This window comes from Pseudophryne corroboree, chromosome 11 (genome assembly GCF_028390025.1).
Source record: "Pseudophryne corroboree isolate aPseCor3 chromosome 11, aPseCor3.hap2, whole genome shotgun sequence".
Lineage (NCBI taxonomy): Eukaryota > Metazoa > Chordata > Amphibia > Anura > Myobatrachidae > Pseudophryne > Pseudophryne corroboree.
The window spans coordinates 366,508,881-366,536,547 of NC_086454.1; the positions used below are offsets into that span (position 1 = coordinate 366,508,881).

Below are 27,667 nucleotides of genomic sequence, written 5' to 3' on the forward strand. Positions count from 1 at the left end.
TTATCAGTAACAATGTGTATCGTGACGCTGTTACCGCTGATACTTATATATCTCTTACCAAAGATGAGACCGGTGTTTATTATCAGTAACAATGTGTATCGTGACGCTGTTACCGCTGATACTTATATATCTCTTACCAAAGATGAGACCAGTGTTTATTATCAGTAACAATGTGTATCGTGACGCTGTTACCGCTGATACTTATATATCTCTTACCAAAGATGAGACCGGTGTTTATTATCAGTAACAATGTGTATCGTGACGCTGTTACCGCTGATACTTATATATCTCTTACCATAGATGAGACTGGTGTTTATTATCAGTAACAATGTGTATCGTGACGCTGTTACCGCTTATACGTATATATCTCTTACCACAGATGAGACCGGTGTTTATTACCAGTAACAATGTGTATCGTGACGCTGTTACCGCTGATACTTATATATCTCTTACCAAAGATGAGACCGGTGTTTATTATCAGTGACAATGTGTATCGTGACGCTGTTACCGCTGATACGTATATATCTCTTACCATAGATGAGACCGGTGTTTATTATCAGTAACAATGTGTATCGTGACGCTGTTACCGCTGATACTTATATATCTCTTACCAAAGATGAGACCGGTGTTTATTATCAGTAACAATGTGTATCGTGACGCTGTTACCGCTGATACTTATATATCTCTTACCAAAGATGAGACCGGTGTTTATTATCAGTAACAATGTGTATCGTGACGCTGTTACCGCTGATACTTATATATCTCTTACCAAAGATGAGACCGGTGTTTATTATCAGTAACAATGTGTATCGTGACGCTGTTACCGCTGATACTTATATATCTCTTACCAAAGATGAGACCAGTGTTTATTATCAGTAACAATGTGTATCGTGACGCTGTTACCGCTGATACTTATATATCTCTTACCAAAGATGAGACCGGTGTTTATTATCAGTAACAATGTGTATCGTGACGCTGTTACCGCTGATACTTATATATCTCTTACCATAGATGAGACTGGTGTTTATTATCAGTAACAATGTGTATCGTGACGCTGTTACCGCTTATACGTATATATCTCTTACCACAGATGAGACCGGTGTTTATTACCAGTAACAATGTGTATCGTGACGCTGTTACCGCTGATGCTTATATATCTCTTACCAAAGATGAGACCGGTGTTTATTATCAGTGACAATGTGTATCGTGACGCTGTTACCGCTGATACTTATATATCTCTTACCACAGATGAGACCGGTGTTTATTATCAGTAACAATGTGTATCGTGACGCTATTACCGCTGATACTTATATATCTCTTACCATAGATGAGACCGGTGTTTATTATCAGTAACAATGTGTATCGTGACGCTGTTACCGCTGATACTTATATATCTCTTACCAACGATGAGACCGGTGTTTATTATCAGTAACAATGTGTATCGTGACGCTGTTACCGCTGATATTTATATATCTCTTACCACAGATGAGACCGGTGTTTATTATCAGTAACAATGTGTATCGTGACGCTGTTACCGCTGATACTTATATATCTCTTACCAAAGATGAGACCGGTGTTTATTATCAGTAACAATGTGTATCGTGACGCTGTTACCGCTGATACTTATATATCTCTTACCACAGATGAGACCGGTGTTTATTATCAGTAACAATGTGTATCGTGACGCTGTTACCGCTGATACTTATATATCTCTTACCACAGATGAGACTGGTGTTTATTATCAGTAACAATGTGTATCGTGACGCTGTTACCGCTGATACTTATATATCTCTTACCAAAGATGAGACCGGTGTTTATTATCAGTAACAATGTGTATCGTGACGCTGTTACCGCTTATACTTATATATCTCTTACCAAAGATGAGACCGGTGTTTATTATCAGTAACAATGTGTATCGTGACGCTGTTACCGCTGATACGTATATATCTCTTACCATAGATGAGACCGGTGTTTATTATCAGTAACAATGTGTATCGTGACGCTGTTACCGCTGATACTTATATATCTCTTACCACAGATGAGACCGGTGTTTATTATCAGTAACAATGTGTATCGTGACGCTGTTACCGCTGATACTTATATATCTCTTACCACAGATGAGACCGGTGTTTATTATCAGTAACAATGTGTATCGTGACGCTGTTACCGCTGATACGTATATATCTCTTACCACAGATGAGACTGGTGTTTATTATCAGTGACAATGTGTATCGTGACGCTGTTACCGCTTATACGTATATATCTCTTACCACAGATGAGACTGGTGTTTATTATCAGTAACAATGTGTATCGTGACGCTGTTACCGCTGATACTTATATATCTCTTACCACAGATGAGACCGGTGTTTATTATCAGTAACAATGTGTATCGTGACGCTGTTACCGCTGATACTTATATATCTCTTACCAAAGATGAGACCGGTGTTTATTATCAGTAACAATGTGTATCGTGACGCTGTTACCGCTGATACTTATATATCTCTTACCAAAGATGAGACCGGTGTTTATTATCAGTAACAATGTGTATCGTGACGCTGTTACCGCTTATACGTATATATCTCTTACCACAGATGAGACCGGTGTTTATTATCAGTAACAATGTGTATCGTGACGCTGTTACCGCTGATACTTATATATCTCTTACCACAGATGAGACCGGTGTTTATTATCAGTAACAATGTGTATCGTGACGCTGTTACCGCTGATACTTATATATCTCTTACCAAAGATGAGACCGGTGTTTATTATCAGTAACAATGTGTATCGTGACGCTGTTACCGCTGATACTTATATATCTCTTACCAAAGATGAGACCGGTGTTTATTATCAGTAACAATGTGTATCGTGACGCTGTTACCGCTTATACGTATATATCTCTTACCACAGATGAGACCGGTGTTTATTATCAGTAACAATGTGTATCGTGACGCTGTTACCGCTTATACGTATATATCTCTTACCACAGATGAGACCGGTGTTTATTATCAGTAACAATGTGTATCGTGACGCTGTTACCGCTGATACTTATATATCTGTTACCATAGATGAGACCGGTGTTTATTATCAGTAACAATGTGTATCGTGACGCTGTTACCGCTGATACTTATATATCTCTTACCACAGATGAGACCCGTGTTTATTATCAGTAACAATGTGTATCGTGACGCTGTTACCGCTGATACTTATATATCTCTTACCAAAGATGAGACCGGTGTTTATTATCAGTAACAATGTGTATCGTGACGCTGTTACCGCTGATACTTATATATCTCTTACCATAGATGAGACCGGTGTTTATTATCAGTAACAATGTGTATCGTGACGCTGTTACCGCTGATACTTATATATCTCTTACCAAAGATGAGACCGGTGTTTATTATCAGTAACAATGTGTATCGTGACGCTGTTACCGCTGATACTTATATATCTCTTACCATAGATGAGACCGGTGTTTATTATCAGTAACAATGTGTATCGTGACGCTGTTACCGCTGATACTTATATATCTCTTACCACAGATGAGACCGGTGTTTATTATCAGTAACAATGTGTATCGTGACGCTGTTACCGCTGATACTTATATATCTGTTACCATAGATGAGACCGGTGTTTATTATCAGTGACAATGTGTATCGTGACGCTGTTACCGCTGATACTTATATATCTCTTACCATAGATGAGACCGGTGTTTATTATCAGTAACAATGTGTATCGTGACGCTGTTACCGCTGATACTTATATATCTCTTACCACAGATGAGACCAGTGTTTATTATCAGTAACAATGTGTATCGTGACGCTGTTACCGCTGATACTTATATATCTCTTACCACAGATGAGACCGGTGTTTATTATCAGTAACAATGTGTATCGTGACGCTATTACCGCTGATACTTATATATCTCTTACCACAGATGAGACCGGTGTTTATTATCAGTAACAATGTGTATCGTGACGCTGTTACCGCTTATACGTATATATCTCTTACCACAGATGAGACTGGTGTTTATTATCAGTGACAATGTGTATCGTGACGCTGTTACCGCTTATACGTATATATCTCTTACCACAGATGAGACTGGTGTTTATTATCAGTAACAATGTGTATCGTGACGCTGTTACCGCTGATACTTATATATCTCTTACCACAGATGAGACCGGTGTTTATTATCAGTAACAATGTGTATCGTGACGCTGTTACCGCTGATACTTATATATCTCTTACCAAAGATGAGACCGGTGTTTATTATCAGTAACAATGTGTATCGTGACGCTGTTACCGCTTATACGTATATATCTCTTACCACAGATGAGACCGGTGTTTATTATCAGTAACAATGTGTATCGTGACGCTGTTACCGCTGATACTTATATATCTCTTACCACAGATGAGACCGGTGTTTATTATCAGTAACAATGTGTATCGTGACGCTGTTACCGCTGATACTTATATATCTCTTACCATAGATGAGACCGGTGTTTATTATCAGTAACAATGTGTATCGTGACGCTGTTACCGCTGATACTTATATATCTCTTACCAAAGATGAGACCGGTGTTTATTATCAGTAACAATGTGTATCGTGACGCTGTTACCGCTGATACTTATATATCTCTTACCATAGATGAGACCGGTGTTTATTATCAGTAACAATGTGTATCGTGACGCTGTTACCGCTGATACTTATATATCTCTTACCACAGATGAGACCGGTGTTTATTATCAGTAACAATGTGTATCGTGACGCTGTTACCGCTGATACTTATATATCTGTTACCATAGATGAGACCGGTGTTTATTATCAGTGACAATGTGTATCGTGACGCTGTTACCGCTGATACTTATATATCTCTTACCATAGATGAGACCGGTGTTTATTATCAGTAACAATGTGTATCGTGACGCTGTTACCGCTGATACTTATATATCTCTTACCACAGATGAGACCAGTGTTTATTATCAGTAACAATGTGTATCGTGACGCTGTTACCGCTGATACTTATATATCTCTTACCACAGATGAGACCGGTGTTTATTATCAGTAACAATGTGTATCGTGACGCTATTACCGCTGATACTTATATATCTGTTACCATAGATGAGACCGGTGTTTATTATCAGTAACAATGTGTATCGTGACGCTGTTACCGCTGATACTTATATATCTCTTACCACAGATGAGACCGGTGTTTATTATCAGTAACAATGTGTATCGTGACGCTATTACCGCTGATACTTATATATCTGTTACCATAGATGAGACCGGTGTTTATTATCAGTAACAATGTGTATCGTGACGCTGTTACCGCTGATACTTATATATCTCTTACCACAGATGAGACCGGTGTTTATTATCAGTAACAATGTGTATCGTGACGCTGTTACCGCTGATACTTATATATCTCTTACCAAAGATGAGACCGGTGTTTATTATCAGTAACAATGTGTATCGTGACGCTGTTACCGCTGATACTTATATATCTCTTACCAAAGATGAGACCGGTGTTTATTATCAGTAACAATGTGTATCGTGACGCTGTTACCGCTGATACTTATATATCTCTTACCATAGATGAGACCGGTGTTTATTATCAGTAACAATGTGTATCGTGACGCTATTACCGCTGATACTTATATATCTCTTACCACAGATGAGACCGGTGTTTATTATCAGTAACAATGTGTATCGTGACGCTGTTACCGCTGATACTTATATATCTCTTACCACAGATGAGACCGGTGTTTATTATCAGTAACAATGTGTATCGTGACGCTGTTACCGCTGATACTTATATATCTCTTACCATAGATGAGACCGGTGTTTATTATCAGTAACAATGTGTATCGTGACGCTGTTACCGCTGATACTTATATATCTCTTACCAAAGATGAGACCGGTGTTTATTATCAGTAACAATGTGTATCGTGACGCTGTTACCGCTGATACTTATATATCTCTTACCAAAGATGAGACCGGTGTTTATTATCAGTAACAATGTGTATCGTGACGCTGTTACCGCTGATACTTATATATCTCTTACCAAAGATGAGACCGGTGTTTATTATCAGTAACAATGTGTATCGTGACGCTGTTACCGCTGATACTTATATATCTCTTACCAAAGATGAGACCAGTGTTTATTATCAGTAACAATGTGTATCGTGACGCTGTTACCGCTGATACTTATATATCTCTTACCACAGATGAGACCGGTGTTTATTACCAGTAACAATGTGTATCGTGACGCTGTTACCGCTGATACTTATATATCTCTTACCAAAGATGAGACCGGTGTTTATTATCAGTGACAATGTGTATCGTGACGCTGTTACCGCTGATACTTATATATCTCTTACCACAGATGAGACCGGTGTTTATTATCAGTAACAATGTGTATCGTGACGCTATTACCGCTGATACTTATATATCTCTTACCATAGATGAGACCGGTGTTTATTATCAGTAACAATGTGTATCGTGACGCTGTTACCGCTGATACTTATATATCTCTTACCAACGATGAGACCGGTGTTTATTATCAGTAACAATGTGTATCGTGACGCTGTTACCGCTGATATTTATATATCTCTTACCACAGATGAGACCGGTGTTTATTATCAGTAACAATGTGTATCGTGACGCTGTTACCGCTGATACTTATATATCTCTTACCAAAGATGAGACCGGTGTTTATTATCAGTAACAATGTGTATCGTGACGCTGTTACCGCTGATACTTATATATCTCTTACCAAAGATGAGACCGGTGTTTATTATCAGTAACAATGTGTATCGTGACGCTGTTACCGCTGATACTTATATATCTCTTACCATAGATGAGACCGGTGTTTATTATCAGTAACAATGTGTATCGTGACGCTGTTACCGCTGATACTTATATATCTCTTACCATAGATGAGACCGGTGTTTATTATCAGTAACAATGGGTATCGTGACGCTATTACCGCTGATACTTATATATCTCTTACCAAAGATGAGACCGGTGTTTATTATCAGTAACAATGTGTATCGTGACGCTATTACCGCTGATACTTATATATCTCTTACCACAGATGAGACCGGTGTTTATTATCAGTAACAAATTGTTACTGATAATCGTGACGCTGTTACCGCTGATACTTATATATCTCTTACCAAAGATGAGACCGGTGTTTATTATCAGTAACAATGTGTATCGTGACGCTGTTACCGCTTATACGTATATATCTCTTACCACAGATGAGACCGGTGTTTATTATCAGTAACAATGTGTATCGTGACGCTGTTACCGCTGATACTTATATATCTCTTACCACAGATGAGACCGGTGTTTATTATCAGTAACAATGTGTATCGTGACGCTGTTACCGCTGATACTTATATATCTCTTACCAAAGATGAGACCGGTGTTTATTATCAGTAACAATGTGTATCGTGACGCTGTTACCGCTGATACTTATATATCTCTTACCACAGATGAGACTGGTGTTTATTATCAGTAACAATGTGTATCGTGACGCTGTTACCGCTGATACTTATATATCTCTTACCAAAGATGAGACCGGTGTTTATTATCAGTAACAATGTGTATCGTGACGCTGTTACCGCTTATACTTATATATCTCTTACCAAAGATGAGACCGGTGTTTATTATCAGTAACAATGTGTATCGTGACGCTGTTACCGCTGATACGTATATATCTCTTACCATAGATGAGACCGGTGTTTATTATCAGTAACAATGTGTATCGTGACGCTGTTACCGCTGATACTTATATATCTCTTACCACAGATGAGACCGGTGTTTATTATCAGTAACAATGTGTATCGTGACGCTGTTACCGCTGATACTTATATATCTCTTACCACAGATGAGACCGGTGTTTATTATCAGTAACAATGTGTATCGTGACGCTGTTACCGCTGATACTTATATATCTCTTACCACAGATGAGACCGGTGTTTATTATCAGTAACAATGTGTAGCGTGACGCTGTTACCGCTGATACTTATATATCTCTTACCACAGATGAGACTGGTGTTTATTATCAGTGACAATGTGTATCGTGACGCTGTTACCGCTTATACGTATATATCTCTTACCACAGATGAGACTGGTGTTTATTATCAGTAACAATGTGTATCGTGACGCTGTTACCGCTGATACTTATATATCTCTTACCACAGATGAGACCGGTGTTTATTATCAGTAACAATGTGTATCGTGACGCTGTTACCTCTGATACTTATATATCTCTTACCATAGATGAGACCGGTGTTTATTATCAGTAACAATGTGTATCGTGACGCTGTTACCGCTGATACTTATATATCTCTTACCACAGATGAGACCGGTGTTTATTATCAGTAACAATGTGTATCGTGACGCTGTTACCGCTGATACTTATATATCTCTTACCAAAGATGAGACCGGTGTTTATTATCAGTAACAATGTGTATCGTGACGCTGTTACCGCTGATACTTATATATCTCTTACCAAAGATGAGACCGGTGTTTATTATCAGTAACAATGTGTATCGTGACGCTGTTACCGCTTATACGTATATATCTCTTACCACAGATGAGACCGGTGTTTATTATCAGTAACAATGTGTATCGTGACGCTGTTACCGCTGATACTTATATATCTCTTACCACAGATGAGACCGGTGTTTATTATCAGTAACAATGTGTATCGTGACGCTGTTACCGCTGATACTTATATATCTCTTACCATAGATGAGACCGGTGTTTATTATCAGTAACAATGTGTATCGTGACGCTGTTACCGCTGATACTTATATATCTCTTACCAAAGATGAGACCGGTGTTTATTATCAGTAACAATGTGTATCGTGACGCTGTTACCGCTGATACTTATATATCTCTTACCATAGATGAGACCGGTGTTTATTATCAGTAACAATGTGTATCGTGACGCTGTTACCGCTGATACTTATATATCTCTTACCACAGATGAGACCGGTGTTTATTATCAGTAACAATGTGTATCGTGACGCTGTTACCGCTGATACTTATATATCTGTTACCATAGATGAGACCGGTGTTTATTATCAGTGACAATGTGTATCGTGACGCTGTTACCGCTGATACTTATATATCTCTTACCAACGATGAGACCGGTGTTTATTATCAGTAACAATGTGTATCGTGACGCTGTTACCGCTGATACTTATATATCTCTTACCAAAGATGAGACCGGTGTTTATTATCAGTAACAATGTGTATCGTGACGCTGTTACCGCTGATACTTATATATCTCTTACCATAGATGAGACCGGTGTTTATTATCAGTAACAATGTGTATCGTGACGCTGTTACCGCTGATACTTATATATCTCTTACCAAAGATGAGACCAGTGTTTATTATCAGTAACAATGTGTATCGTGACGCTGTTACCGCTGATACTTATATATCTCTTACCATAGATGAGACCGGTGTTTATTATCAGTAACAATGTGTATCGTGACGCTGTTACCGCTGATACTTATATATCTCTTACCAAAGATGAGACCAGTGTTTATTATCAGTAACAATGTGTATCGTGACGCTGTTACCGCTGATACTTATATATCTCTTACCATAGATGAGACCGGTGTTTATTATCAGTAACAATGTGTATCGTGACGCTGTTACCGCTGATACTTATATATCTCTTACCACAGATGAGACCAGTGTTTATTATCAGTAACAATGTGTATCGTGACGCTGTTACCGCTGATACTTATATATCTCTTACCACAGATGAGATCGGTGTTTATTATCAGTAACAATGTGTATCGTGACGCTGTTACCGCTGATATTTATATATCTCTTACCACAGATGAGACCGGTGTTTATTATCAGTAAAAATGTGTATCGTGACGCTGTTACCGCTGATACGTATATATCTCTTACCAAAGATGAGACCGGTGTTTATTATCAGTAACAATGTGTATCGTGACGCTGTTACCGCTGATACTTATATATCTCTTACCATAGATGAGACCGGTGTTTATTATCAGTAACAATGTGTATCGTGACGCTGTTACCGCTGATACTTATATATCTCTTACCAAAGATGAGACCGGTGTTTATTATCAGTAACAATGTGTATCGTGACGCTGTTACCGCTGATACTTATATATCTCTTACCAACGATGAGACCGGTGTTTATTATCAGTAACAATGTGTATCGTGACGCTGTTACCGCTGATACTTATATATCTCTTACCATAGATGAGACCGGTGTTTATTATCAGTAACAATGTGTATCGTGACGCTATTACCGCTGATACGTATATATCTCTTACCACAGATGAGACCGGTGTTTATTATCAGTAACAATGTGTATCGTGACGCTATTACCGCTGATACTTATATATCTCTTACCATAGATGAGACCGGTGTTTATTATCAGTAACAATGTGTATCGTGACGCTGTTACCGCTGATACTTATATATCTCTTACCAACGATGAGACCGGTGTTTATTATCAGTAACAATGGGTATCGTGACGCTGTTACCGCTGATACTTATATATCTCTTACCAAAGATGAGACCGGTGTTTATTATCAGTAACAATGTGTATCGTGACGCTGTTACCGCTGATACTTATATATCTCTTACCAAAGATGAGACCGGTGTTTATTATCAGTAACAATGTGTATCGTGACGCTGTTACCGCTGATACTTATATATCTCTTACCAACGATGAGACCGGTGTTTATTATCAGTAACAATGTGTATCGTGACGCTGTTACCGCTGATACTTATATATCTCTTACCATAGATGAGACCGGTGTTTATTATCAGTAACAATGTGTATCGTGACGCTATTACCGCTGATACGTATATATCTCTTACCACAGATGAGACCGGTGTTTATTATCAGTAACAATGTGTATCGTGACGCTATTACCGCTGATACTTATATATCTCTTACCATAGATGAGACCGGTGTTTATTATCAGTAACAATGTGTATCGTGACGCTGTTACCGCTGATACTTATATATCTCTTACCAACGATGAGACCGGTGTTTATTATCAGTAACAATGGGTATCGTGACGCTGTTACCGCTGATACTTATATATCTCTTACCATAGATGAGACCGGTGTTTATTATCAGTAACAATGTGTATCGTGACGCTGTTACCGCTGATACTTATATATCTCTAACCACAGATGAGACCGGTGTTTATTATCAGTAACAATGTGTATCGTGACGCTATTTCCGCTGATACTTATATATCTCTTACCATAGATGAGACCGGTGTTTATTATCAGTAACAATGTGTATCGTGACGCTATTACCGCTGATACTTATATATCTCTTACCAAAGATGAGACCGGTGTTTATTATCAGTAACAATGTGTATCGTGACGCTGTTACCGCTGATACGTATATATCTCTTACCATAGATGAGACCGGTGTTTATTATCAGTAACAATGTGTATCGTGACGCTGTTACCGCTGATACTTATATATCTCTTACCACAGATGAGACCGGTGTTTATTATCAGTAACAATGTGTATCGTGACGCTGTTACCGCTGATACTTATATATCTCTTACCATAGATGAGACTGGTGTTTATTATCAGTAACAATGTGTATCGTGACGCTGTTACCGCTGATACTTATATATCTCTTACCAAAGATGAGACCGGTGTTTATTATCAGTAAAAATGTGTATCGTGACGCTGTTACCGCTGATACTTATATATCTCTTACCATAGATGAGACCGGTGTTTATTATCAGTAACAATGTGTATCGTGACGCTATTACCGCTGATACTTATATGTCTCTTACCACAGATGAGACCGGTGTTTATTATCAGTAACAATGTGTATCGTGACGCTGTTACCGCTGATACTTATATATCTCTTACCATAGATGAGACTGGTGTTTATTATCAGTAACAATGTGTATCGTGACGCTGTTACCGCTGATACTTATATGTCTCTTACCAAAGATGAGACCGGTGTTTATTATCAGTAACAATGTGTATAGTGACGCTATTACCGCTGATACTTATATGTCTCTTACCAAAGATGAGACCGGTGTTTATTATCAGTAACAATGTGTATCGTGACGCTGTTACCGCTGATACTTATATATCTCTTACCAAAGATGAGACCGGTGTTTATTATCAGTAACAATGTGTATCGTGACGCTGTTACCGCTGATACTTATATATCTCTTACCATAGATGAGACCGGTGTTTATTATCAGTAACAATGTGTATCGTGACGCTGTTACCGCTGATACTTATATATCTCTTACCATAGATGAGACCGGTGTTTATTATCAGTAACAATGGGTATCGTGACGCTATTACCGCTGATACTTATATATCTCTTACCAAAGATGAGACCGGTGTTTATTATCAGTAACAATGTGTATCGTGACGCTATTACCGCTGATACTTATATATCTCTTACCACAGATGAGACCGGTGTTTATTATCAGTAACAAATTGTTACTGATAATCGTGACGCTGTTACCGCTGATACTTATATATCTCTTACCAAAGATGAGACCGGTGTTTATTATCAGTAACAATGTGTATCGTGACGCTGTTACCGCTTATACGTATATATCTCTTACCACAGATGAGACCGGTGTTTATTATCAGTAACAATGTGTATCGTGACGCTGTTACCGCTGATACTTATATATCTCTTACCACAGATGAGACCGGTGTTTATTATCAGTAACAATGTGTATCGTGACGCTGTTACCGCTGATACTTATATATCTCTTACCAAAGATGAGACCGGTGTTTATTATCAGTAACAATGTGTATCGTGACGCTGTTACCGCTGATACTTATATATCTCTTACCACAGATGAGACTGGTGTTTATTATCAGTAACAATGTGTATCGTGACGCTGTTACCGCTGATACTTATATATCTCTTACCAAAGATGAGACCGGTGTTTATTATCAGTAACAATGTGTATCGTGACGCTGTTACCGCTTATACTTATATATCTCTTACCAAAGATGAGACCGGTGTTTATTATCAGTAACAATGTGTATCGTGACGCTGTTACCGCTGATACGTATATATCTCTTACCATAGATGAGACCGGTGTTTATTATCAGTAACAATGTGTATCGTGACGCTGTTACCGCTGATACTTATATATCTCTTACCACAGATGAGACCGGTGTTTATTATCAGTAACAATGTGTATCGTGACGCTGTTACCGCTGATACTTATATATCTCTTACCACAGATGAGACCGGTGTTTATTATCAGTAACAATGTGTATCGTGACGCTGTTACCGCTGATACTTATATATCTCTTACCACAGATGAGACCGGTGTTTATTATCAGTAACAATGTGTAGCGTGACGCTGTTACCGCTGATACTTATATATCTCTTACCACAGATGAGACTGGTGTTTATTATCAGTGACAATGTGTATCGTGACGCTGTTACCGCTTATACGTATATATCTCTTACCACAGATGAGACTGGTGTTTATTATCAGTAACAATGTGTATCGTGACGCTGTTACCGCTGATACTTATATATCTCTTACCACAGATGAGACCGGTGTTTATTATCAGTAACAATGTGTATCGTGACGCTGTTACCTCTGATACTTATATATCTCTTACCATAGATGAGACCGGTGTTTATTATCAGTAACAATGTGTATCGTGACGCTGTTACCGCTGATACTTATATATCTCTTACCACAGATGAGACCGGTGTTTATTATCAGTAACAATGTGTATCGTGACGCTGTTACCGCTGATACTTATATATCTCTTACCAAAGATGAGACCGGTGTTTATTATCAGTAACAATGTGTATCGTGACGCTGTTACCGCTGATACTTATATATCTCTTACCAAAGATGAGACCGGTGTTTATTATCAGTAACAATGTGTATCGTGACGCTGTTACCGCTTATACGTATATATCTCTTACCACAGATGAGACCGGTGTTTATTATCAGTAACAATGTGTATCGTGACGCTGTTACCGCTGATACTTATATATCTCTTACCACAGATGAGACCGGTGTTTATTATCAGTAACAATGTGTATCGTGACGCTGTTACCGCTGATACTTATATATCTCTTACCATAGATGAGACCGGTGTTTATTATCAGTAACAATGTGTATCGTGACGCTGTTACCGCTGATACTTATATATCTCTTACCAAAGATGAGACCGGTGTTTATTATCAGTAACAATGTGTATCGTGACGCTGTTACCGCTGATACTTATATATCTCTTACCATAGATGAGACCGGTGTTTATTATCAGTAACAATGTGTATCGTGACGCTGTTACCGCTGATACTTATATATCTCTTACCACAGATGAGACCGGTGTTTATTATCAGTAACAATGTGTATCGTGACGCTGTTACCGCTGATACTTATATATCTGTTACCATAGATGAGACCGGTGTTTATTATCAGTGACAATGTGTATCGTGACGCTGTTACCGCTGATACTTATATATCTCTTACCAACGATGAGACCGGTGTTTATTATCAGTAACAATGTGTATCGTGACGCTGTTACCGCTGATACTTATATATCTCTTACCAAAGATGAGACCGGTGTTTATTATCAGTAACAATGTGTATCGTGACGCTGTTACCGCTGATACTTATATATCTCTTACCATAGATGAGACCGGTGTTTATTATCAGTAACAATGTGTATCGTGACGCTGTTACCGCTGATACTTATATATCTCTTACCAAAGATGAGACCAGTGTTTATTATCAGTAACAATGTGTATCGTGACGCTGTTACCGCTGATACTTATATATCTCTTACCATAGATGAGACCGGTGTTTATTATCAGTAACAATGTGTATCGTGACGCTGTTACCGCTGATACTTATATATCTCTTACCAAAGATGAGACCAGTGTTTATTATCAGTAACAATGTGTATCGTGACGCTGTTACCGCTGATACTTATATATCTCTTACCATAGATGAGACCGGTGTTTATTATCAGTAACAATGTGTATCGTGACGCTGTTACCGCTGATACTTATATATCTCTTACCACAGATGAGACCAGTGTTTATTATCAGTAACAATGTGTATCGTGACGCTGTTACCGCTGATACTTATATATCTCTTACCACAGATGAGATCGGTGTTTATTATCAGTAACAATGTGTATCGTGACGCTGTTACCGCTGATATTTATATATCTCTTACCACAGATGAGACCGGTGTTTATTATCAGTAAAAATGTGTATCGTGACGCTGTTACCGCTGATACGTATATATCTCTTACCAAAGATGAGACCGGTGTTTATTATCAGTAACAATGTGTATCGTGACGCTGTTACCGCTGATACTTATATATCTCTTACCATAGATGAGACCGGTGTTTATTATCAGTAACAATGTGTATCGTGACGCTGTTACCGCTGATACTTATATATCTCTTACCAAAGATGAGACCGGTGTTTATTATCAGTAACAATGTGTATCGTGACGCTGTTACCGCTGATACTTATATATCTCTTACCAACGATGAGACCGGTGTTTATTATCAGTAACAATGTGTATCGTGACGCTGTTACCGCTGATACTTATATATCTCTTACCATAGATGAGACCGGTGTTTATTATCAGTAACAATGTGTATCGTGACGCTATTACCGCTGATACGTATATATCTCTTACCACAGATGAGACCGGTGTTTATTATCAGTAACAATGTGTATCGTGACGCTATTACCGCTGATACTTATATATCTCTTACCATAGATGAGACCGGTGTTTATTATCAGTAACAATGTGTATCGTGACGCTGTTACCGCTGATACTTATATATCTCTTACCAACGATGAGACCGGTGTTTATTATCAGTAACAATGGGTATCGTGACGCTGTTACCGCTGATACTTATATATCTCTTACCAAAGATGAGACCGGTGTTTATTATCAGTAACAATGTGTATCGTGACGCTGTTACCGCTGATACTTATATATCTCTTACCAAAGATGAGACCGGTGTTTATTATCAGTAACAATGTGTATCGTGACGCTGTTACCGCTGATACTTATATATCTCTTACCAACGATGAGACCGGTGTTTATTATCAGTAACAATGTGTATCGTGACGCTGTTACCGCTGATACTTATATATCTCTTACCATAGATGAGACCGGTGTTTATTATCAGTAACAATGTGTATCGTGACGCTATTACCGCTGATACGTATATATCTCTTACCACAGATGAGACCGGTGTTTATTATCAGTAACAATGTGTATCGTGACGCTATTACCGCTGATACTTATATATCTCTTACCATAGATGAGACCGGTGTTTATTATCAGTAACAATGTGTATCGTGACGCTGTTACCGCTGATACTTATATATCTCTTACCAACGATGAGACCGGTGTTTATTATCAGTAACAATGGGTATCGTGACGCTGTTACCGCTGATACTTATATATCTCTTACCATAGATGAGACCGGTGTTTATTATCAGTAACAATGTGTATCGTGACGCTGTTACCGCTGATACTTATATATCTCTAACCACAGATGAGACCGGTGTTTATTATCAGTAACAATGTGTATCGTGACGCTATTTCCGCTGATACTTATATATCTCTTACCATAGATGAGACCGGTGTTTATTATCAGTAACAATGTGTATCGTGACGCTATTACCGCTGATACTTATATATCTCTTACCAAAGATGAGACCGGTGTTTATTATCAGTAACAATGTGTATCGTGACGCTGTTACCGCTGATACGTATATATCTCTTACCATAGATGAGACCGGTGTTTATTATCAGTAACAATGTGTATCGTGACGCTGTTACCGCTGATACTTATATATCTCTTACCACAGATGAGACCGGTGTTTATTATCAGTAACAATGTGTATCGTGACGCTGTTACCGCTGATACTTATATATCTCTTACCATAGATGAGACTGGTGTTTATTATCAGTAACAATGTGTATCGTGACGCTGTTACCGCTGATACTTATATATCTCTTACCAAAGATGAGACCGGTGTTTATTATCAGTAAAAATGTGTATCGTGACGCTGTTACCGCTGATACTTATATATCTCTTACCATAGATGAGACCGGTGTTTATTATCAGTAACAATGTGTATCGTGACGCTATTACCGCTGATACTTATATGTCTCTTACCACAGATGAGACCGGTGTTTATTATCAGTAACAATGTGTATCGTGACGCTGTTACCGCTGATACTTATATATCTCTTACCATAGATGAGACTGGTGTTTATTATCAGTAACAATGTGTATCGTGACGCTGTTACCGCTGATACTTATATGTCTCTTACCAAAGATGAGACCGGTGTTTATTATCAGTAACAATGTGTATAGTGACGCTATTACCGCTGATACTTATATGTCTCTTACCAAAGATGAGACCGGTGTTTATTATCAGTAACAATGTGTATCGTGACGCTGTTACCGCTTATACGTATATATCTCTTACCACAGATGAGACCGGTGTTTATTATCAGTAACAATGTGTATCGTGACGCTGTTACCGCTGATACTTATATATCTCTTACCAAAGATGAGACCGGTGTTTATTATCAGTAAAAATGTGTATCGTGACGCTGTTACCGCTGATACGTATATATCTCTTACCACAGATGAGACCGGTGTTTATTATCAGTAACAATGTGTATCGTGACGCTATTACCGCTGATACTTATATGTCTCTTACCACAGATGAGACCGGTGTTTATTATCAGTAACAATGTGTATCGTGACGCTGTTACCGCTGATACTTATATATCTCTTACCACAGATGAGATCGGTGTTTATTATCAGTAACAATGTGTATCGTGACGCTGTTACCGCTGATATTTATATATCTCTTACCACAGATGAGACCGGTGTTTATTATCAGTAAAAATGTGTATCGTGACGCTGTTACCGCTGATACGTATATATCTCTTACCAAAGATGAGACCGGTGTTTATTATCAGTAACAATGTGTATCGTGACGCTGTTACCGCTGATACTTATATATCTCTTACCATAGATGAGACCGGTGTTTATTATCAGTAACAATGTGTATCGTGACGCTGTTACCGCTGATACTTATATATCTCTTACCAAAGATGAGACCGGTGTTTATTATCAGTAACAATGTGTATCGTGACGCTGTTACCGCTGATACTTATATATCTCTTACCAACGATGAGACCGGTGTTTATTATCAGTAACAATGTGTATCGTGACGCTGTTACCGCTGATACTTATATATCTCTTACCATAGATGAGACCGGTGTTTATTATCAGTAACAATGTGTATCGTGACGCTATTACCGCTGATACGTATATATCTCTTACCACAGATGAGACCGGTGTTTATTATCAGTAACAATGTGTATCGTGACGCTGTTACCGCTGATACTTATATATCTCTTACCACAGATGAGACCGGTGTTTATTATCAGTAACAATGTGTATCGTGACGCTGTTACCGCTGATACTTATATATCTCTTACCACAGATGAGACCGGTGTTTATTATCAGTAACAATGTGTATCGTGACGCTGTTACCGCTGATACTTATATATCTCTTACCACAGATGAGACCGGTGTTTATTATTAGTAACAATGTGTATCGTGACGCTGTTACCGCTGATACTTATATATCTCTTACCAAAGATGAGACCGGTGTTTATTATCAGTAACAATGTGTATCGTGACGCTGTTACCGCTGATACGTATATATCTCTTACCAAAGATGAGACTGGTGTTTATTATCAGTAACAATGTGTATCGTGACGCTGTTACCGCTGATACTTATATATCTCTTACCACAGATGAGACTGGTGTTTATTATCAGTAACAATGTGTATCGTGACGCTATTACCGCTGATACTTATATATCTCTTACCAAAGATGAGACCGGTGTTTATTATCAGTAACAATGTGTATCGTGACGCTGTTACCGCTGATACTTATATATCTCTTACCATAGATGAGACCGGTGTTTATTATCAGTAACAATGTGTATCGTGACGCTGTTACCGCTGATACGTATATATCTCTTACCAAAGATGAGACCGGTGTTTATTATCAGTAACAATGTGTATCGTGACGCTGTTACCGCTGATACGTATATATCTCTTACCAAAGATGAGACTGGTGTTTATTATCAGTAACAATGTGTATCGTGACGCTGTTACCGCTGATACTTATATATCTCTTACCACAGATGAGACTGGTGTTTATTATCAGTAACAATGTGTATCGTGACGCTGTTACCGCTGATACTTATATATCTCTTACCATAGATGAGACCGGTGTTTATTATCAGTAACAATGTGTATCGTGACGCTGTTACCGCTGATACGTATATATCTCTTACCAAAGATGAGACCGGTGTTTATTATCAGTAACAATGTGTATCGTGACGCTGTTACCGCTGATACTTATATATCTCTTACCACAGATGAGACCGGTGTTTATTATAATAATAATAATATAATAATAATACTTTATTGTCATCAATAGTTCAATGAACAATCAACGAAACTAAAAAGCAAGCATATACAGAGACCATAAGAACAGAACGAAGAGAGCACTCCTAAACCCAAGACATTCCCAATTGTCAATTTATCTCGGTCCTATCTGGTTTAACATGTTTATTGCTTTTGGGAAAAAACTACCCCTTAACCGGTTTGTCCGACAAAGAATAGAACGGTAACGCCTATTAGATGGCAACACAGAAAACATCCCCCCATTTGGATGAGATAGATCTCCCAGAATACTTTTCACCTTAGTGAGGAGCCTTTTTTCATATATATCCTGAATACAGGGCAGGCTGACTCCAATTACTCTACTTGCAGTTTTAACCACTCTCTGAAGGGACTTACGTTCTATAGCAGTACAGTTTCCAAACCATACTATAATTCCGTATGTGAGGACACTCTCTAAAATTGCTGAATAAAAGTTTACTAAAATCTCCTTACGTATCCCTGCCATGCGCATTTTCCTCAATAAAAACAGGCGTTGTTGAGATTTTTTAACAACACATCGTGTATGGATACCCCAAGACAGGTCATTGGAGATGTTAATACCCAGGAATTTAAAGGACTCAACTGTCTCCACAACCTGGTTATTTACAACTAGGGGACAAGAAGGCTGCATGTGAATTTTCCTAAAATCTACAATCATTTCTTTTGTTTTTTTTACATTTAAAATTAAGTGATTAGTTTGACTCCAAGCTTCTAACCTAGCGACCTCAGATCTATATTCTGACTCATCGTCCTTACTTATTAAACCTACGACTGCGATATCATCGGCAAATTTAATAATGTGAACTGACTCCGAATTTGAATGGCAATCATAGGTAAACAGAGAGTACAGCAGGGGACTCAGTACACAACCCTGAGGCACCCCTGTACTGATTACAAGTTCGCTTGACAGGGAATTGTACAATCTAACAGATTGGGGCCTGTTAGTCAAGAAATCCAAGATCCATCTACATACAAAGTTATTCAATCCCAACTCAGATAATTTAAACACTAATGATGTTGGGATTACTGTATTAAATGCCGAACTGTAATCCACGAACAAAATTCTCGCAGAGGAACATGTGGATTCTAGATGGGTAGCCACACGATGAATCAAGGTGATAGCAGCGTCATCTGTCGACCTATTTGCTTTATATGCAAATTGAAAAGGATCCAGATTGGCTGGGATACTTTTTTTTATGTGTCCCATAACCAATCTTTCAAAGGCCTTCATTATAAGAGATGTCAGAGCAATTGGTCGGTAATCGTTTGGCTCACTGGCCTTACCATTTTTGGGGACCGGGACAATAATAGATGACTTAAAACACTTAGGCACATGACAAGTGGCAAGAGAAAGGTTAAAAATTATAGTAAAAATCCCAGCCAACTGCTCAGCACATGTCTTGATAACATTTCCCGGAATCCCATCTGGGCCGGGGGCCTTACCTGATTTAGAACTGGCAAAGCACCGTCTGACAGACAATTCATCCAGTACCAGGGGCTCCGCGTTCTCCAGATTCCCATCCCAGTCTACAGGGGAAACAGCCATGCTATCAAAACGAGAGTAAAATATGTTTAATGTCTCCCCTAGGGAACTGTCAGCCTCTTTATGAGAGGGGTTCTTATTAACTTTGTAGTCAGAGATATCTTGAATACCTTTCCACAGACTTTTTGCATCTTTATCATTTTTAAACTTGCTTTCGAGTTTAACAGAAAAGGCCCTTTTTGCCTCTATTATACCCTTTTTTAATTTTTGACGGGCAGCCCTAAAAACATTTTGGTCACCAGATCTAAAAGCTTTGTCTCTCTCACTTAATAAGGTTCGAACCGTACCATTTATCCATGGTTTATCATTTGCGTAAGTACGAACACACTTTTTAATTGTTACACTCTGTATGCAACAACACACATAACCAAGGACCATGGAAGTAAGGGAGTCCACATTCACATTATTATCATCCCCCAATGATTCTTCAATGAACAACCCCCAATCAGTAAATTCCAAAGCATCCTGAAGTTTCTGCATTGCCCCCTCAGGCCAAACTGTAATACTAGTACTAGTCGGCCTAAACCGTTGGACTACGGTTTTGTATGCTGGAACCAAAAATAGGGACATGTGATCAGAATGACCAATATTGGGATATCTAAAAGTCGCATAAGCATCCTTAATATTACAATAGACATGGTCCAACACATTTCCCCCTCTAGTAGGGACTTTAACATATTGATAGAATTTTGGTAAAACTACCTTCAATCTAGCCTGATTAAAATCCCCTGCTACTAAAAGAACCCCCTCAACATATTTAGTTTCCAGTTTAACTATAGCAGCGTGCAAGATATCTAATGCAGATTCTACATGAGCAGAGGGAGGAATGTATACGGCCATTACCAACGCCACTGAAAATTCTCTTGGCAAATAGAATGGTCGACACTTTACCACCATATATTCCACATTTACAGAGCAAAAAGTCGCAACAAGACTGGCATCAGTACACCAGTTATTATTTACGTATACACATAGTCCACCTCCTCGCGTTTTCCCAGATTCCATGGTTCTGTCTGATCTAAATAATGATCTATCTGTAAGCTGAACTACAGAGTCCAGGATAGAGTCATTCAGCCATGTCTCTGTGAAAATCATGAGAGAGCAGGTCTTTAAAGGGGACTTGTTTGCCAGTCTCACATGGATCTCATCCAATTTGTTCGTAAGAGATCTTACGTTTGCCATAAATAAACTGGGAAGCGCTGGTCTATAGGGGCACAGATAAAGTCTTACCCTAATACCTGCTCTTTTACCCCGCTTTTGCTTCCTCTCTCTCCGTGGTCTGCGTTTCCATCTGGGCTTGCATACCCTCCAGGGACTAGGCATCCTCCATTCATGGGCAGAGTCTTGTTGCTCAGGCTGCTCGGGCTGACCAGATTCCAGGCTTCCTTGCCTCCTCCAGCCCCTAGCAACCACGGTCCTCCTGAGACCTCCGCAGGATCCACCACAATTATCAGTAACAATGTGTATCGTGACGCTGTTACCGCTGATACTTATATATCTCTTACCACAGATGAGACCGGTGTTTATTATCAGTAACAATGTGTATCGTGACGCTGTTACCGCTGATACTTATATATCTCTTACCACAGATGAGACCGGTGTTTATTATCAGTAACAATGTGTATCGTGACGCTGTTACCGCTGATACTTATATATCTCTTACCAAAGATGAGACCGGTGTTTATTATCAGTAACAATGTGTATCGTGACGCTGTTACCGCTGATACTTATATATCTCTTACCACAGATGAGACCGGTGTTTATTATCAGTAACAATGTGTATCGTGACGCTGTTACCGCTGATACTTATATATCTCTTACCAACGATGAGACCGGTGTTTATTATCAGTAACAATGTGTATCGTGACGCTGTTACCGCTGATACTTATATATCTCTTACCACAGATGAGACCGGTGTTTATTATCAGTAACAATGTGTATCGTGACGCTGTTACCGCTGATACTTATATATCTCTTACCAAAGATGAGACCGGTGTTTATTATCAGTAACAATGTGTATCGTGACGCTGTTACCGCTGATACGTATATATCTCTTACCAAAGATGAGACCGGTGTTTATTATCAGTAACAATGTGTATCGTGACGCTGTTACCGCTGATACTTATATATCTCTTACCACAGATGAGACCGGTGTTTATTATCAGTAACAATGTGTATCGTGACGCTGTTACCGCTGATACTTATATATCTCTTACCAAAGATGAGACCGGTGTTTATTATCAGTAACAATGGGTATCGTGACGCTATTACCGCTGATACTTATATATCTCTTACCAAAGATGAGACCGGTGTTTATTATCAGTAACAATGTGTATCGTGACGCTATTACCGCTGATACTTATATATCTCTTACCAAAGATGAGACCGGTGTTTATTATCAGTAACAATGTGTATCGTGACGCTGTTACCGCTGATACTTATATATCTCTTACCAACGATGAGACTGGTGTTTATTATCAGTAACAATGTGTATCGTGACGCTGTTACCGCTGATACTTATATATCTCTTATCAAAGATGAGACCGGTGTTTATTATCAGTAACAATGTGTATCGTGACGCTGTTACCGCTGATACTTATATATCTCTTATCAAAGATGAGACCGGTGTTTATTATCAGTGACAATGTGTATCGTGACGCTGTTACCGCTGATACTTATATATCTCTTACCAAAGATGAGACCGGTGTTTATTATCAGTAACAATGTGTATCGTGACGCTGTTACCGCTGATACTTATATATCTCTTACCACAGATGAGACCGGTGTTTATTATCAGTAACAATGTGTATCGTGACGCTATTACCGCTGATACTTATATATCTCTTACCACAGATGAGACCGGTGTTTATTATCAGTAACAATGTGTATCGTGACGCTATTACCGCTGATACTTATATATCTCTTACCACAGATGAGACCGGTGTTTATTATCAGTAACAATGTGTATCGTGACGCTGTTACCGCTGATACGTATATATCTCTTACCAAAGATGAGACCGGTGTTTATTATCAGTAACAATGTGTATCGTGACGCTGTTACCGCTGATATTTATATATCTCTTACCACAGATGAGACCGGTGTTTATTATCAGTAACAATGTGTATCGTGACGCTGTTACCGCTGATATTTATATATCTCTTACCACAGATGAGACCGGTGTTTATTATCAGTAACAATGTGTATCGTGACGCTGTTACCGCTGATACTTATATATCTCTTACCATAGATGAGACCGGTGTTTATTATCAGTAACAATGTGTATCGTGACGCTGTTACCGCTGATACTTATATATCTCTTACCACAGATGAGACCGGTGTTTATTATCAGTAACAATGTGTATCGTGACGCTGTTACCGCTGATACTTATATATCTCTTACCACAGATGAGACCGGTGTTTATTATCAGTAACAATGTGTATCGTGACGCTGTTACCGCTGATACTTATATATCTCTTACCAAAGATGAGACCGGTGTTTATTATCAGTAGCAATGTGTATCGTGACGCTGTTACCGCTGATACTTATATATCTCTTACCAAAGATGAGACCGGTGTTTATTATCAGTAACAATGTGTATCGTGACGCTGTTACCTCTGATACTTATATATCTCTTACCACAGATGAGACCGGTGTTTATTATCAGTAACAATGTGTATCGTGACGCTGTTACCGCTGATACTTATATATCTCTTACCAAAGATGAGACCGGTGTTTATTATCAGTAACAATGTGTATCGTGACGCTGTTACCGCTGATACTTATATATCTCTTACCATAGATGAGACCGGTGTTTATTATCAGAAACAATGTGTATCGTGACGCTGTTACCGCTGATACTTATATATCTCTTACCACAGATGAGACCGGTGTTTATTATCAGTAACAATGTGTATCGTGACGCTGTTACCGCTGATACTTATATATCTCTTACCAAAGATGAGACCGGTGTTTATTATCAGTAACAATGTGTATTGTGACGCTGTTACCGCTGATACTTATATATCTCTTACCACAGATGAGACCGGTGTTTATTATCAGTAACAATGTGTATCGTGACGCTATTACCGCTGATACTTATATGTCTCTTACCAAAGATGAGACCGGTGTTTATTATCAGTAACAATGTGTATCGTGACGCTGTTACCGCTGATACTTATATGTCTCTTACCATAGATGAGACCGGTGTTTATTATCAGTAACAATGTGTATCGTGACGCTGTTACCGCTGATACTTATATATCTCTTACCACAGATGAGACCGGTGTTTATTATCAGTAACAATGTGTATCGTGACGCTGTTACCGCTGATACTTATATATCTCTTACCAAAGATGAGACCGGTGTTTATTATCAGTAACAATGTGTATCGTGACGCTATTACCGCTGATACTTATATATCTCTTACCAAAGATGAGACCGGTGTTTATTATCAGTAACAATGTGTATCGTGACGCTGTTACCGCTGATACTTATATATCTCTTACCAAAGATGAGACCGGTGTTTATTATCAGTAACAATGTGTATCGTGACGCTGTTACCGCTGATACTTATATATCTCTTACCAAAGATGAGACCGGTGTTTATTATCAGTAACAATGTGTATCGTGACGCTGTTACCGCTGATACTTATATATCTCTTACCAAAGATGAGACCGGTGTTTATTATCAGTAACAATGTGTATCGTGACGCTGTTACCGCTGATACTTATATATCTCTTACCATAGATGAGACCGGTGTTTATTATCAGTAACAATGTGTATCGTGACGCTGTTACCGCTGATACTTATATATCTCTTACCAAAGATGAGACCGGTGTTTATTATCAGTAACAATGTGTATCGTGACGCTGTTACCGCTGATACTTATATATCTCTTACCACAGATGAGATCGGTGTTTATTATCAGTAACAATGTGTATCGTGACGCTGTTACCGCTGATATTTATATATCTCTTACCACAGATGAGACCGGTGTTTATTATCAGTAAAAATGTGTATCGTGACGCTGTTACCGCTGATACGTATATATCTCTTACCAAAGATGAGACCGGTGTTTATTATCAGTAACAATGTGTATCGTGACGCTGTTACCGCTGATACTTATATATCTCTTACCATAGATGAGACCGGTGTTTATTATCAGTAACAATGTGTATCGTGACGCTGTTACCGCTGATACTTATATATCTCTTACCAAAGATGAGACCGGTGTTTATTATCAGTAACAATGTGTATCGTGACGCTGTTACCGCTGATACTTATATATCTCTTACCAACGATGAGACCGGTGTTTATTATCAGTAACAATGTGTATCGTGACGCTGTTACCGCTGATACTTATATATCTCTTACCATAGATGAGACCGGTGTTTATTATCAGTAACAATGTGTATCGTGACGCTATTACCGCTGATACGTATATATCTCTTACCACAGATGAGACCGGTGTTTATTATCAGTAACAATGTGTATCGTGACGCTGTTACCGCTGATACTTATATATCTCTTACCACAGATGAGACCGGTGTTTATTATCAGTAACAATGTGTATCGTGACGCTGTTACCGCTGATACTTATATATCTCTTACCACAGATGAGACCGGTGTTTATTATCAGTAACAATGTGTATCGTGACGCTGTTACCGCTGATACTTATATATCTCTTACCACAGATGAGACCGGTGTTTATTATTAGTAACAATGTGTATCGTGACGCTGTTACCGCTGATACTTATATATCTCTTACCAAAGATGAGACCGGTGTTTATTATCAGTAACAATGTGTATCGTGACGCTGTTACCGCTGATACGTATATATCTCTTACCAAAGATGAGACTGGTGTTTATTATCAGTAACAATGTGTATCGTGACGCTGTTACCGCTGATACTTATATATCTCTTACCACAGATGAGACTGGTGTTTATTATCAGTAACAATGTGTATCGTGACGCTATTACCGCTGATACTTATATATCTCTTACCAAAGATGAGACCGGTGTTTATTATCAGTAACAATGTGTATCGTGACGCTGTTACCGCTGATACGTATATATCTCTTACCAAAGATGAGACCGGTGTTTATTATCAGTAACAATGTGTATCGTGACGCTGTTACCGCTGATACGTATATATCTCTTACCAAAGATGAGACTGGTGTTTATTATCAGTAACAATGTGTATCGTGACGCTGTTACCGCTGATACTTATATATCTCTTACCACAGATGAGACTGGTGTTTATTATCAGTAACAATGTGTATCGTGACGCTGTTACCGCTGATACTTATATATCTCTTACCATAGATGAGACCGGTGTTTATTATCAGTAACAATGTGTATCGTGACGCTGTTACCGCTGATACGTATATATCTCTTACCAAAGATGAGACCGGTGTTTATTATCAGTAACAATGTGTATCGTGACGCTGTTACCGCTGATACTTATATATCTCTTACCACAGATGAGACCGGTGTTTATTATCAGTAACAATGTGTATCGTGACGCTGTTACCGCTGAT

The 27,667-nt window shown here is 38.6% G+C and overlaps 1 protein-coding gene across 1 annotated transcript in view; it reads right to left on the bottom strand.

The window, feature by feature from the left end:
* The window catches only part of LOC134969848 (uncharacterized), a 79,650-nt gene extending 57,093 nt beyond the window's left edge, over positions 1-22,557 (bottom strand). The window contains exon 1 of the mRNA XM_063946053.1: positions 21,024-22,557. Within this exon, the coding sequence (XP_063802123.1) occupies positions 21,024-22,446 (1,423 nt within the window). The 5' untranslated portion in view covers positions 22,447-22,557. The remainder of the gene's footprint in view (positions 1-21,023) is intronic.
* Between the last annotated feature and the right edge of the window lie 5,110 nt (positions 22,558-27,667).